At 40.3% G+C, this 14,971-nt stretch overlaps 2 protein-coding genes across 2 annotated transcripts in view; one reads left to right on the top strand and one right to left on the bottom strand.

The window, feature by feature from the left end:
* WDFY4 (WDFY family member 4) overlaps positions 1 to 14,971 on the top strand; it is a 113,408-nt gene that overhangs the window by 65,770 nt on the left and 32,667 nt on the right. Inside the window, exons 43-46 of the mRNA XM_053983638.1 lie at positions 570 to 718; positions 1,873 to 1,993; positions 4,400 to 4,485; positions 5,857 to 5,919. Coding sequence (XP_053839613.1) covers positions 570 to 718; positions 1,873 to 1,993; positions 4,400 to 4,485; positions 5,857 to 5,919 — 419 coding nt within the window. The remainder of the gene's footprint in view (positions 1 to 569; positions 719 to 1,872; positions 1,994 to 4,399; positions 4,486 to 5,856; positions 5,920 to 14,971) is intronic.
* On the bottom strand, positions 8,618 to 14,104 carry LRRC18 (leucine rich repeat containing 18). The gene is made up of 2 exons (XM_053983639.1): positions 13,795 to 14,104; positions 8,618 to 9,505 (listed from the first exon to the last, which is right to left on the bottom strand). The coding sequence occupies exon 2, from the start codon at positions 9,473 to 9,475 to the stop codon at positions 8,693 to 8,695; it is 783 nt and encodes a 260-aa protein (XP_053839614.1). The 5' UTR covers positions 9,476 to 9,505; positions 13,795 to 14,104; the 3' UTR covers positions 8,618 to 8,692.

Here is a 14,971-nt window from a genome sequence, read left to right as displayed (position 1 = left end):
GTTCTTTGCAATGATCTACTGCTAGATTTTAAATCAGAACTTTTAAATTTTTTGCAGACCACACAATTTTCTGATCTCTAAATTGGTTTGTTTACTTTGTGCACCATCTCTCAGCCATAGAAAATATTCCAGAAAACAGGCTTTCTTTTCTTTATCAAAACTGGTCAATTCCCAAGAACCCTTTCTATCAACTGGCATATATAATAAACAAAATACTTTGAAAAATTCCCCATGTTTTTAAATTGTATTTTAGAAATTCCTCTATTGTAAGGGCCAAGTTAGTTTACTTGGGAGTAAAAACAATAAATTGAGTCTTAGGATATCAAGGAAAATTTTAAAAAATATTCTAGAATATTTATCTGAATCCTTAAGACAATTAGATTGATATATTCTGACTGGACTTTTGTCAGTCATACAGCAATTTTGTGACTTTGTCACTGTGAGCCCAAGAATCAATATGGCAGGTTTTTGGTACAAGCATGTGCTTTTCTTCATCACTGGCTCCAGCTCCCTGCTGCCTCTGTCCCCTGTGTTACCAGCTCCTGGCCTTATGCTTGCCTCCATTCTAGGTGACGTTCAAGTGCTCCGTGGCAGTTGTGCAGGGTCATACAGCACTGGAAGGGGTGCTGCTCTTTGGCAAAGAGCACTTCTACATCTGTGAGTGCTTTGTGTTATCCCTTCTGGAAGAAGTCTACTGTACTCGTCACTGCTTGTCCAGGTGAGTCATTCTTTCCTTCCTTCCAGAGATCTGCCTGGTCAACTTCAGTATTGGCACAGGGATACCTTGAATTTGCACAGATTTTGTGGGGATTTCAAGCAGAATAATAGCACAGCAGGAAGTTTACCATCCTTTTCATTTGTTAAAAAAACTGTTTAACATAACTAATATAGGTGCTTGTTCACAGGCTTTGGAGGTGCCATGAGACCACCCATCTTCAACAGATGGAGATGGTGGACAGTCTCACACCTACACTGCTGGTTTTCAGTTATGATATAACATAACTGTTGTTAAAGTTTCTTTCTGAGTAACTCACGTCTTTTATTCATATGGAACAGTTAGGACAGGAGCCTTTAGCTTCATTGTCTCGTAAGTTTTTTGTTTGTTTCTCCAAGACAGAATCGTAATTAATATTTAGCACACTGCTATCATCTCTTGACTCATGATTTATTGAAAGTGATCAATATTGCAAATGAGTCTGTTAGACCAAGCTCTTTGTGCATACTGTGTGCTCATGTGCAAAGCCCAGTGGGACAGTGAGTAGCTCAGCATTTTTACTCCCTGTCTGCTCTGCATCCAAATCTTACAAAGTCTAATATCAGTCAATAGGATTAGGTGACTCAAGGATTGATTGGACTAGATCTGATAAAAGCTTAGGTTGTTTTTCTAAGGGATTTTCTGTGGGCTTGGCTGTTGATTGCAATTCTAATGCATATACACTACTAAAATAATAATTAATTAATTGCTTAATTATTCATTCCAAGTAATTGCTGTTTACAGTAGCTGTGTGTCCATATGGTGCTTACCCTCGACTTGGGCTTTCAGGTTCTCCCAACAAGTTTCTTCCGTTGCTGATTCTCAGACTCCAATGTGTGCAAAACATTGCTGTCTGCCTACTTGCATATACTAAAATAACTCCAAACTTACCCTTAGCCTCTTCAGGCTCTTTATTTGGGTAACTAGTCGAAAATCTGCCTTTAGTGTTTAGCTTTATTTATTTAGCTTTGTTTTCAGTTTATATACATCCCAGTTGATATCTCTCGGTGTTGTTATTTTTCTTTAGGGGAGGATTTGAATGTTCAGGAGGGCTCTCCAGGTTGGTTTTTCTTTTTTTTTTCAAATTAATTTTTTTAAAATTTATTTTTCTCCTCCAGAATCAGTGATCCATTTATTTTCAACTTATGTCATAAAGATCATGCTGTGGGAGACCAGATATGTTCCCGTTATTCATATAATGATATCAAAGAGATTCATCTGATGCGCTTTCTCCTGCAGGTAGGAATTAACATGCTCAGTCATTTGAGGGAAAGCTGCAACAGCAGTAATGACATGTGACTGAAAACCACTTGCTCAGTTTTCACTAAGACTGCTGATATTTTTTCACTTGATATCAAAATGCTTTTGGTCCCATCATTGCTTCATTAGCCTTTGCTAATACAAACTCCTTTCTATACACACCACAGTGTTTAAACACCTTGACTGGAGTGGTTGGCTTATTAATTGTTGGGCTAACAGTGCTGTTCACACAGTGTTTTTGAAAATTAGACTTGAAGTAAGTGTTCTTTATTTTTATGGAAGCTACCAGTAAACAGCTGACTACCAGTAATATTCAGCTCCCAAGGACTTCAGTAGTCATGGCATCAGTGTACTATGGGTTACTAACACACATATTCTGCGCCTCTTGGAATAACTTTTAAGTCGTCCATGTGGTTCAATAAGAGAACATAAGCCAAAGAAGAGGATTCTGTGCCTGTAGCTGTAATACCCAGGAGCTACTCATCACCAGGGGCCTTGGTACCCTTTCGGTTTTGTCTTGTTTAGGTGAACCTGGGAGGAGAATCACAGAAGAGTTGTAACTAGAGCTTCTTGCAACATCAGAGCCTGTACTTGCCTTGGAAAGCTTTGGTACAGTCCAAGGAGTAATTCACAGATTTGACCAAAGCATGAAGTTCTGAAGCAGCTGTAACTATTTTTCAAAACTGTAATTTTGAATCCATTTTTGGAAGGTTGAGATTCAGCAGGGAATTACAAAATCATTTATAAAATTCAGAAGCTGGAGAAAATGGGGCTGATCATTGTCTTATGTCATGTAGTATGATCCTCATCCATGAGTCAGCCCTGTTTTATTTTATATATAATTATGTATGCAAATGGGGCAATTTTGGTAAGTGCCACTTGCTTCAGGATACAGTATAATTGCAGTGGTTAGGTCATTAACCAAGCATGCAGAGGAATGGTAACTCATGTTCTGACTAACTGTGTGAAGCTTACTAAGACCACTGGTGATCAGCCTGAGCAGAACTGTCACCTCTTCTGTTTGGGGATAGTATCAAAGTTGCCAGCAGAAGACTTCCAACTACTCATATATTCACATTTGTGTATGCATGGATTTTTTTAACCATACAAAATAGAAAATTTTGGTGTGACCCAAAGTGAAAAGTGGAGATGAGTAGAAACAGTCTTTGGATGGGACTGGGGCAAAGGCTGAGCTTGTTGGTTTGAGGGGTTTTGAGGTTTGGGGTTTTTTGTTGTTGTTCCATGGGCTTTTTGTTGTTGTTCCAGGATTGTTTTGTTCAGTTAATTAACTGAAAACTCAGGTATCTGTATCAGGCTTATGCTGGGACTCTATACCACAAACTTCTTTGAAAAAATGTTGTGGAAAAAGAGGAAAGCTGATTCCTTGTGCTTTCCCTGCAGGACAGGTAGATCTGCTGTTTAGGCAGTGACACTGCCTCAGCCGTGTCCTCTTGTCCATGCACGTAGTCCAGCCCAGAGCAAAGCACTGGCCCAGTCCTGTAATGGCAACACTTGAGCAGACCTGGTTTGGAAAGCTGAGCTCCAGAGCAAATGCTGCAAGCTGTTTATTGTCATAACTGCTCTCATATTACCTTTCTGCTTTATATTTTATTTGTGAATCATGTATGGGCCACCTGCCATCAGAGTGTTTGTCTAGGTTTGTATTGCACCTGCCACATTTGGATTGAAATTCATGTCTGGGTTCCCAGACACTACATGTTATTTATAGTTTTATTTGAATGACTTGGGGGGAAAAAGGACCTCTCACTAAGTAAATAATAGGATTATATTCAAATGCTCAGCAAAACAAAGTATGGAGACATTTTAGGGACAGGGAAAAGGAAGTGCAGTTTTCTTTCAACTTCAATTCCTCAAAGTTTTGGTGTGAAATGTCATAAACTGCCCTTCCTCCTTTGGTGGTTCTAGTCAGGAGAAACTATTTGGCAGTTCTGTTGAGCTCTGTCTTAATTTAGCAAGCAGTATGGTTGCTTTCTAAAAGAAACTCTTATTTAGAATCCCCTCTTTGTGTTATCTTTATCATCTAGTTGGAACTAGATGATAAATGCTACTCTTAATAATCACACTGTAATTTCATGATAAAAATGTTTCAGAAGCAAAAGGAAAAAGTGCGTGATGGAACCAATATCTGGACTTTGGTTTTGCTTCAAAAAAGTATTTGAACTGCTAGTCACCTCGTAGGACCATCTCTACAGCTGAAGAAACTTAGAATGTTAGACATATTTTGCTTTAGTTCTGCACATTTGTCAAAAAAGTCAAGGTCTGTTTTTTTAAAGCCCTGAAGAATTGGACAGGCCATGATGAACCCTTTGCAGCACTAGGCTTTGCTCTGCAGGTCCTCACACTGTAAATTATTTACCTTTCCAGGAGATCGCCTTGGAAATATTCTTCAAAAATGGTTACTCCAGATTTCTGGTCTTCCATGACAGTGACCGAAATAAGATATTTAAAAGGTAATGACTAGCTCAGAATAATGTGGGAATGCTCCTGGTGATGCTTGGTATACCACTCTTATTTATCCTGGTGTCAGGCATCTCTGTTGTGTTGCTGCAGGAGCCTTGTTTTCCATTTTTTCCTGGAGTTTTAATGGGTTACACTTTAGCTGTGAAATTTTCCTTTTGCTGACCTGTGGGCTCTTTGGAGCATTACATAGCCATTGACTTATCAAGGGATCTAATGTGTAGGACTTTTCTAGCACCCAGTGGTGTTGTGTGTCCCTTCATCCCAGGAAATTTCTACTGTAGCTGTTTTCCTGTCTCCCACTGAGATGACAGCCACCTCCACCTCACCTCACAGTACTGGGTGAAAGAAGGTTTCTTTCTGCTTTCTTCCAACCCTCATAGTACCACTAGATTCTTTAGGAATAACATATTTTTGTCTCTCTGACTTTATCTTTGTAGGGTTAACTTTTAATAATGGCATTTTTTTAAAAATTCTCCTTATGTACTTGTCTTGTTTAATGGAACTTGAATGTAAGATTATGAAGTGATTAATTTGCACTTTGTTTTCGTGCATGTTGTTGTCTACTGCAGTTCTGGCCTTTAGATCAGGATTGCATTCACTGGCCTCTACACAGGAAAATTCACTCCAGCACTAGTGCTTCCTGTACTAAATTCTGCAGATCGAACTGAGCATTGGTACTGTTAATTTCTAAAGAATCATAGGAATTCCTTCTGCTCATGAAATGTCTGAACAATCCCTATTGCAGTATTGCATTAAAAAGTCAGTGCAGATCTATCTATTCTTCCTTTTCAAACAGGCTGCATAGTGAGGCTACTTAGAATCACCAGGATCTGCCCCAGAGCCAGCCCTTATCTTTGCTGTCTTTGAGTTGTGACAAGTATCTCTTGGGGGAATCTTTCAAAGGCAGTTCAAGACAAGGTTTTGATCCTCAGCTGAAGGTCACCAAAACTGTATATTTCAAGAGTATCGTTTGTCTGATATCACAGCACATCAAATGTAAATACGAATGGTTAAGATGAGGGTTGGTGCCTCTTTCTGCCATTTTTGCTAAATAAAAAAAAAAAAATGTCTGAGTGGGTTCTTATTCTCTGACTTTAACAGCACCTTAAACCAAAAAATCCATAACCCTTTATGTAAATTCAGAGTCCTGTTGGTGAAAGAAACTGCTTTTATCCAGCAAGTCCTTAATATTAGATCTATGCTTTTGCCTGTTGTCTTATAGCTTTGTCCTAGGTTAGAGAATCAGGACAATGCTGTGGCTTCCTGAAGAAAGTTGTGAGGACAAAGCAGTTATATAGATATGTAATGTGTCCTAATAACCATTTACATAACTATAATGTGACCTTTCATATCTCCTATAGATTTTGTTCTTTCCAACCTGCTTTGAAGTCGAAGGGGATAACAGAAGAATCCCTAAATATAAGGTAAAACATAGGAAACATTGGATAACTGTAATAAGTGCAAATATGTGAATAAATTGCACCTTTTAAAAGCATATAGAAACATACCTATTTGTATCCTTCCTTTTAAAGAGTCAAAGGTGTTGCCAGAACTTCAAAAAGCATTCTAGCATACTTCATCACAGTATGAAACTGAGTGTCAAAAAGCTCACTGTGCATAGATGATTAATAATTATCTCCTTCATATCACTTTATTGATAAACTCTACACAAATAGTTACTGTGGGAAGAGAGAGTGAGGTGAGGACAGAGCTAATCCATAATGCTTTTGCATAACAACCTCTTCACTGCGTGCTCAGGGCAGACAGTGATGTACATATGGCTGTTTTGGCATGTTGTATTAGCTGCAGAGTGGGGATTCTAACTTGTCCCTCAGATTTTACTGTTGCAGGAAAAAAAGTTTTCTTCTAGTGGAAGGACGTTGAGAGAATGTTCCATGCATTCCATGAGTTAGAGTAACTTTTCTCAATTTAGGTGTCTGGGGAGCACAGGCCTAAGCGCCTAATTGATGCCTCTGAAATTATTTTCTGAGGCTGGAATTGTGTTGAGACCTGAGGTGCACATTGCCCCTGTGTTGTTGTAGCCTGTGTCAGCTATACCCATTTTAATTTTCAGTCTACCTGTTGCAGATCATTACCTATCTTGTAAGTGAGCACTTTCACCCCTGAGCTCCAGTCATCAACTGCCTAAAGGTATCAGTGCAATATGGAACCAGCTCCAGCTAGAGCCTAACCTAAGCCAGAGGGGATGGCTGATGTGGAGTGTGATATCTATTCTGTGTAAACAGCAACTCACTCTAGCATTTCCTTTCCCCCTGCTTGCTGGGAGCTCAAGAGGTGTGAATATCTCGAGAGAAGATGCATTAGAGCTTCAAGAAATTTGGGCATTAACTGGGCTGGTGGTTTTTGGAAGAAGCACTTGACTCATGGTTAATCTCAGAATTTGAGACAGGCTGCATGCCTAGGTCTAAAGTAGCCTATCCTGAATCCCAGTAAGTAGCCTATCCTTTCTCCACTGGCTGAGAGAAGCCCCTACACAACTTACTCATTCTGAGAATGTAAAGGGCCTTTGGCATAGCTTTGGCTGGACCATGTTAGAGCATGAACTGAAATAAAATAAATGTAACATTTATTATAATCACTGCCTAAATATTGAAGCCAGAAAAGTGTTGTGTTGTGTGGAAAATTAGAGAAAATTACCTCAGTAGGTGTGCTTCCCTTTACCAGTCAGAACTAACAGACTGAGGACTTGATGAATTTACTCTTCCCTTGTTTGAATTGTGGAACTGTTTCAGATTTAGAAAATTTCAAAAACAGTACTTGGGGCTCCTTCCCCATCTAGGGGGACAATGGCCAACTTCCACATCTTTCCAGCTTTTCCTGCCATACCTGAGACAAGGAGGCAGGCCAGATTAAATTCTTTGCCAAGACACACTATTAATAATAGCACAGTTGAAGCATGGAAAGAAGAAATTACTAGCTTGATGCATCATATGACATTGAGGTAATAGAATTTCTAGGAAATCCCTTATCAGTTTTCCCACCTCATCCATAGGAAATATGCAGGAGCTCTGACTCCCAAGCTCTACTGTAGTCATTTAAAAAATAAAGTTCTCCTGGCACTTTATTCTTCATTCAAATATATTTAAAAGTTTGCTGTCACCATAGGTTATTATGGCCACTGCCAGCCCTTCTCATGTCATGCCTGTGTGCTTTTATAATCTGCTCATTGCTTGTCCCTGTGTATTGCTGTTTGCAGGATGTCAGCACTCTCTGCCCTAAGGATGTGATTTCAGCAAGTGAATGTGTGTGCTCAGGTGCACATGTGCATTTGTACATGTCAACAGAAACTGTTGGGAATACCAGGCCTGACTTTGTCAATTCAGAAGCTGACTCTTGGATCATGGAAGACAGCGACTCTTCTCTTAATCACTTTAGTCACTACTTATGTGATAGGCCTAGGACCCTTAAAAAGATAAATATTTTTCCTACCCATTCTGCAACCTCCTTGGAGAGAGATTCAGAAGCCAGCAAAATCCTATGATTATGGGCAGTCATGCTGATTGTGTTGTACAACTTGGAAGATTGCTGCATCTAGGTATAGCACTCAAAATCCCAAAGAACTTGCAGAATCTGGCCCCTTGATGGCAACCAGGATCACTGGTTGTCTATATCTAAGTGTTGTGTTTGTACTGCTTAGTTACTCCTGTGTTAGTCTTGTGTTTGCTGCCTCTGCTGAACTGGAACAGACTTGCAGTTCCTACACTGACAGTGTCTGTTTGAGACTCTGAGAGCTTGGTGGCAGCCACCAGCAGCAGAAGGTTCCCAGGTCTTCTTCCTTTTCCTCTGAATGGTATTTACTGAGACTAGTTGAACTGTATCTCGCCCTATGAAAATGAGCAGAAATAATACCTGAAGCTTAGTGGTGGGAATGGATTTACTAGAAAAACCTGTTGTTTAAAAGATCCCTTCACTGGGCATTGTACACGGAAAAGACCCCAAAAAGCTCAAACATGGAGAACATGTTTGACAGGCCCAGATGTAAAGAGCCTTTTCCAAATACACATCTGGTTTAGTTGTTCTGGTTTTCATTCTAGAGACCACAGACATCTGCTTCTAAAACAAAGCTGATCTTTAAAGAAGCAGAACTACAGGAAAACGGAGGAGGAGGGTAGGCAGGTTTTTATTTGCTTGGGCTTGACTTCATGGAACATGGTCTGTAGAGTGCCTTGGTATATTTCACAGATTTTCATCTTTTATTCTCCATTCTTCTTGGTTATCCATTGCAGTGGAATTGGGTGTAGTGAGTGAAGGGAAACTTGGCTTATCTGAGGGGCCGGGTGTCATGTCCTCTAACTTGTGCAGCTCATCCCTCTCACCCTGACACGTCTGCAGGCAGGAATTGCACAGGTCTTTCTTTTCTACTAAGTAAAGCGATTCTATGCGTTTAATGGTGTCAATTGGCTCATCTTCCTTTGCGAATTCTGGTAAAGGGTTTCTTTTTACATTCAGTCTCTCAAGCTTGGGGAGTTTTTTCACGCTCTTTGGGATGATGGTCAAGGAGTTGTCAAAGAGACCTAGTTCAATAAGTTCCCTCAGGGCCCCAAGAGTGGTGGGAATAGTCTCAAGACAGTTTAAGCCAAGGTTGAGAGTACGCAGGTTCTTGAGGTGGGTCAACTCTTCTGGTAGACCTTTTGTGGTCAACTTGTTGTTGCATAAATTCAGGTAAGTAAGGTTCTGAAGTGTGCCTATTTCTGCAGGCAGCTCATCAATCTGATTACTATGCAGGTCCAGCCACATCAGATTCTGGAACTTCTCAATGATGTTTGGAATCTTTCTTAACATGTTTCTGCTCAAATCAATTTCCTCCACATCAGCCAGTTCCAGAAGGCACTTGGGGAAGATGGCAATGCCCATTTTGCTTAACTCAAGACGGCGCCTTCCATTAAAAAGTACCCGGACTGCGTTTTTGGCCACTTTCAAGGTGATCCTTTTCCCTTGTGGACCTTTTCCCTTGGGCATCTCTCTGCTGACAGACAGACACACCAGACCCTATGGATAAAATGTGAGATCTCCAATAAAATTTTGAAAGCCATGGCTGTTAATCACACAGTTATATGTTAATATTACTGCTAGATTTTTCTGAAGTTGTTTTTTTTTTTGAGGTCAGAACTTTTCAACTGAAAATCTGCAGCTCTGAAAATTCTTCCTCAAAGTATTTTCAGTAGGTGAAATTTTAATAATTTAAAATATTATTTCATTGCAATGTAACATTTATGTTACATTACAGGGTGAAATTACAAGTGGGACACATTTGCTGTCTTTCATTCCTAAATACTGATTTGAGCTTAGGATATAATGAAACTGAATGAAATATGTTATTGTCCATCAGCCAGTTGAGGACTGGAGAAAAATATACTGTGGGTCTCAACACAGTCCTTAGAGACTGCATAAAAGAAGCTATCCAAAATTATCTCATTCTACCAGATCAACATTTGCCATCTTTACAGGCCTGGCATTTGCTAACAGGCTGGTTAAATTTCTTGTGTAATGGACTTGAGATTTGGGCTCTGGATGTTATTGAAAGATTAAAAGTTTAAAGCAAATTATTAAGAATTTTGTTTTGACCAGGACTCAGGAACATAGTGGCCTCCCAGACTTGCCAGAACGACTGGCGATTCATACATCACCTACAGGGCAAACTGCAACAGGGATTGATGTCAGTGCTGCTTAATGCCATGTTAAACCAGGCTTTGCTAAGTGTCTCCTCCTCTGGATACTCTAACTTTGTTATTTTGTTCATGCTGTGGAATAGAGGGTCTCCCACTGCAAAGGCACCCTGCCCTCAGAAAAATGCATATAGGTGTAGTAGTCAGACTTTTGACTCATACTGATGCTCAGCATGTGCTACATGCTTCCTGGAATGAGGCCTGTAAGAGTATAGTCCACTTACTCTCAGGTTTGGTGAACTCTTTCTAATCAAAGGTCATCAAATACAGCTGCTAATTATGGCTAGTGGCAAAGGAAATAGGCTGATTCCCTGGAAATGGATGACAATGTCCCTCCCAGTGAGAGTTTAGAGAAGAGCACAGGTTACAGCTGAGTAATCTCAGGTCTGGGTGCTCTGGCATTTAATTTTGAAGAGTCAAATTGCAGCTTTGATGAATGATTGTTTAGGACAAAATATAGATTTGTCAAAAATACATGTCCCTATTAGAAAGTCTTCACTACAAACCCTTCAGGCTTTTTGGCTACTCATTAATCATGTGTGAGTACATGAAGAAGAAGCTCAAGCTACAACTAAGGCATTTCAGCTTCTTTTCAATTACATGCCATAGCCCAAAATAATGCAAAAGCATTAACCCAGCTACCACCCACTCTCCCAAGAGCTCTGTAATGAGGCAGATGCTTCAGAAAATACTGGAAGCAGCGCAGTGGATTCAGTCTTGCCCCAAGGGTGAGTTCCGAAATAGGTTTTTTGCTATTTTACATGAAAATATTTAAACACAGTTAGATGATTGTGTGTCACTCCCATGTTTCTGTCTCTCATGAGTACTTACAGAACCATATTACCAAGGGGCAATGTCAATGCTGTTCTATCTATATGTTGACTGGTAACTGAAGCAAAGTACTCTACAGTGTAAGTATGTACTCTTTCCACCTTTGTTGATGTTAGTGTAAATAATTTCCCCAGGAGTGAGTATAAAGTTCTGGAGATCAAAACAGCAGGATTTTCTAATCACATCTCACTCATTTTAAGGATTTTATGCAATATTCTTGTTGGCAATTCTGTGAAGATAAATTGAGCAGTATGGGGAATGCCAGGGCCCTTCTGCTGACACAGGACACCCTGAGTACTTTCTGGTCCACAGAAGTGGGGTAACTGCCATGCTTCAGAAAAGATCTATAGGGGAGCTTTCTTAAGTGTTGGTAGAATGGAAAGAGACTTTCTGCTTCCTGTAATTGACATGAACCAGGTGACCTTTCGGTCCGATTTTTTCTTTGTTTGAATTTTGTGTTGGACAAATTGACCAAGACATTCGGTGCTTTTTGATAATGAAGCTTCTCAAACATGTATGCCTTTAAAAAATGAATGGGAGCCTCAAGGAAAAACATGTAATTTTTTCCCCTAATTTCAAAATTATAGTTTCTTTTAAAATGCTTTTAAAAAACATGTTCAAATCTCCGAAAACATTGTATTCAGTTCCTATACATTTTTTCTATTATTTTTTATTTACAATTCAAGAGAGCAACATTGAGCCAAAATACTTCCTTTCCTATTTTACAAAATACTATCTAGGCAAAGAATCATTCAGTTGTGCCACTGTTCTGGCCACTGGCTCCCGGTGCCGGGTCCCCCTGCGCTGTGCGCGCCTGGCAGCACTAGAGGGAGCCTGGCGTACAAGGTTGAGTGCTGCAGTTCAGCCCGCTGGGTTTGTGTTTCTCTGTCAATAACCCTTTCCAAGCTGTTACAAAGTTTGAACCTGGACCTTTCACGTTTTTAAGTTGAAACAAACAGATCAGTGTGATTTTTCTCAGGACAGTTCTCTTTGTATGATGCGCTGCATAATGTGCAGGTTCCAAAGATTTTCTTCCCATAGCCTGCTTTAGCCAGATTTTTTTACATCCAACTGTGAACCTCTCAGATGCACTGATCAAGTCCCTAAGGAGCGCTCACTCTAAGTGCTATTTAGTTTGGGTTAAAAGTTGCAGCCATATTTCAAACTTGGAAAAATATGATTTGCAATTGCAAAAATAGGGATTAGTACTAGAGGACTGCAGAAACATTTTAGTGTGCTTGACAACTTGAAGAGGATGAATAGCTCTCCTGCCTCTGCATGCTTGTAAACTAATTATCAGTGTTTTACAGAGCTGTAGCTGGAAATAATGGAGCTTACTTAGCCATGTTTTATTGTCTTTGGTTCAGTGTAAGACGCCTCCAGTCCTGTAGCCACTGATATTAAAAATTCAGGAATCACAGGAGTCCTCCTTGCTTAAAAGTTAATTATGCCTGTTCAATCTTATGCTCACAGTGCATCTCCTGGAATGGCAGAGGGAGAGGTACATGTGCTGCTCTACCACCTAAGAAGTGATAGATAATAAGACTTTCCACCTGTTTTCTCTAAACCTGCACCCCACTGCCGGGCTCACGCTCTGAGTCATTGGCAAGCCTTTTCCTCAGGTGGAGGGTGCTGGATTTCTGTGATAAGGTCTCACTAAAATGGATCTTGACTAGAAAACCCTTTCCCTTTCTATCCACACTTGTTAGAATCTTTAGCCTGGATGGGCTTTTGAAGCCCAGAGCTTTAGGAGTGTTTAGAGGTTGATCTGATACAGAAATTAATAGAAAATGTGTGTCAAGGACATTGTGCTGTCTGTGGTGCTCAGTGTTGCTGGGAGCTGCAGGGATGGAACAGACCTGAGCATCAGTACTAAGACTGTCAGTGTCTCTCTGAGGCAAGGAAGGACTGGGGATTATTCCTTATCTGCACTTAAGCACTTGCACAGGGGTCAGTCATGACCCACTGTATCTTAAGACTGCCCAAAAAGGATGATCTTATCCTAAAAGAGTGCATATTTGGACCCTGAACATCTCTTTTTCCTTTCCTGGCCCAGGTGGGTGCAGAACTGGCCTTCTTCCTGTAGCACTGCCTGGTGCTTCAGGGCCTCCTTCTCTGTGGTTCTGCCTATTATTTTCTTCTAGGGTTGGTTCTTCCTAGTTCACTGCACCTGAAGCTGTACAGGACCATCTTAAGCCCATCTTGAACTACTCTGTAAGAAGTTTCCTCTGTCTTGCCTCTTGGAATTCTGCATGCTGCAGAGCAGCAAGCCCAGCAGAGCTCCACATTCCCTGCACCTCTCTGGTGGCAGGAAGACTGTGAGGTGACGTGTGCTAATTCACCCATGGAATAGGTGATACTGTCATCTGTAGTGAAATACTTGCATGTAGAGCTTAAAACCAGCATTCGTACAGCAAATGATTTTGCATGAAGCCAAACAGTTACACTTCCCTGCTCACAAGCCTGGTACCATTTCTTGTTGTTGGATATGATCTGTTGTGGAAGAGATTAATTCACTGACTGTCTTAAATGCAGTCTTAAATAGGCAAGATTTAGATTAGATTTAGATTAAATTTAGACAATTTAGACTAAATTCCACCATGAGTAAGTAGTTTGAGAAAAGTTTCCTTTCTTAATATTCTCATTTTCCAGATGACTTCAGGGCCACTTGTGCTATCACACAGTTCAAAGTCACTTGCAAAACCAAGGCCCAACAAGAATAAGTAAAAACATTGTTTCATCTTAACAATTCTGCCAGGCTGTCCCTGCATATGATCTTACCGGCTAAGTTGCTTGAAAGGCCCAGAGGGTGAGGTGCAGATGTCACAAGCTGCTCGGTTTTTCTCAGTAGTGTGGGCTCTTACTGTGCAGTTGTCCTCTGTCTGCTCTTCTTTGAATAATTAATTTGTCTTTCAGTCTGTAAATAAAGCCATGAGGATGAAACACAGGCAGTTTCCTTTCCACAGTCCTGTGAATTCTGAATGGTACTTCCTTGATGGAAAATGGCAGCTCTTCAAGAAGCTTGTGTGAGCATGCCGGTGAGGAGTGGCTAAAGGGTTTCCCCAACTCCAGGGTCCTGCTATTCAGTGTTATTTCTGCAGCTTATGAAACTTGTGTTACCAAGCAACAGGAGTGCTACGCCCTTGGAGATCATTAGCATAATGGTTGGTTCCAGAATGCAAGATCAAGCTGGAAAGAGAAGACCTGAATGGCATGCAGTGCCTGGAAATGTTGTATTTCAAATTATGCCAAAAGAAAAAGCATCTGGAGTTCATTAGATGCTGTTAGTCAGCTTCTAACATTGCCTTAACTGTCCATTTTAGTCACTTGACTATTTCATTTTACTTGGCTGTAGCAGAGTGAGATTTACTTGTCTGTGTGTGTTAAAACTCAGGATGTTTGTGGTACCATCCTTACCACGTGCCACATGGGATAGATGTGGACACTGGAGGGGAGGTTCATTCAATGGTGCCGCAGAGAGTATATGATCTGCAATTCATCTGTTCATATGTATCTATCTGTCACATCTATCTACAATATCTATCAGTGACCCTTCAAAAGTGCACTTGATATAATGATTTCCATCTGGAGCATATGAATTTATTGAAATTTGTCCCTATGACTGAGGTTACCAAGCTCAAGTTCTTAGTAACTGATCACAATCATTTCAAAATAATATCTGAAAGAAATACTAACCACAGAAGAGAATAAGCTGAATGGTTTGTTTAGGTATTATTCACAGGAGATGCAACATTAAGGCCTCTCTTGCTAATAATAGGACCAAGATAGTATCGGCATAAAGAAGCTGATGATGTTAGTGTACTTGTCTGATTCCAGGGTTGGAGATTGCATTCTGCTCACCTAAACAAATTAACTGGATTTACTTGATGTGTTTCTTCATGACCTGAAGTATGCCTGAGTGCAGCATCTCCACAGTGGAAATGTTATCCCTTTGGTT

This window comes from Vidua macroura, chromosome 8, assembly GCF_024509145.1.
Source record: "Vidua macroura isolate BioBank_ID:100142 chromosome 8, ASM2450914v1, whole genome shotgun sequence".
Lineage (NCBI taxonomy): Eukaryota > Metazoa > Chordata > Aves > Passeriformes > Viduidae > Vidua > Vidua macroura.
Note: the sequence above shows the minus strand (reverse complement) of the source record. Positions and strands in the feature narration are given on the sequence as shown.

What these genes read in the sequence shown, in the direction of transcription:
- LRRC18 (XM_053983639.1), bottom strand. Translation starts at nt 9,475, where the DNA reads ATGCCCAAGGGAAAAGGTCCACAAGGGAAAAGGATCACCTTGAAAGTG.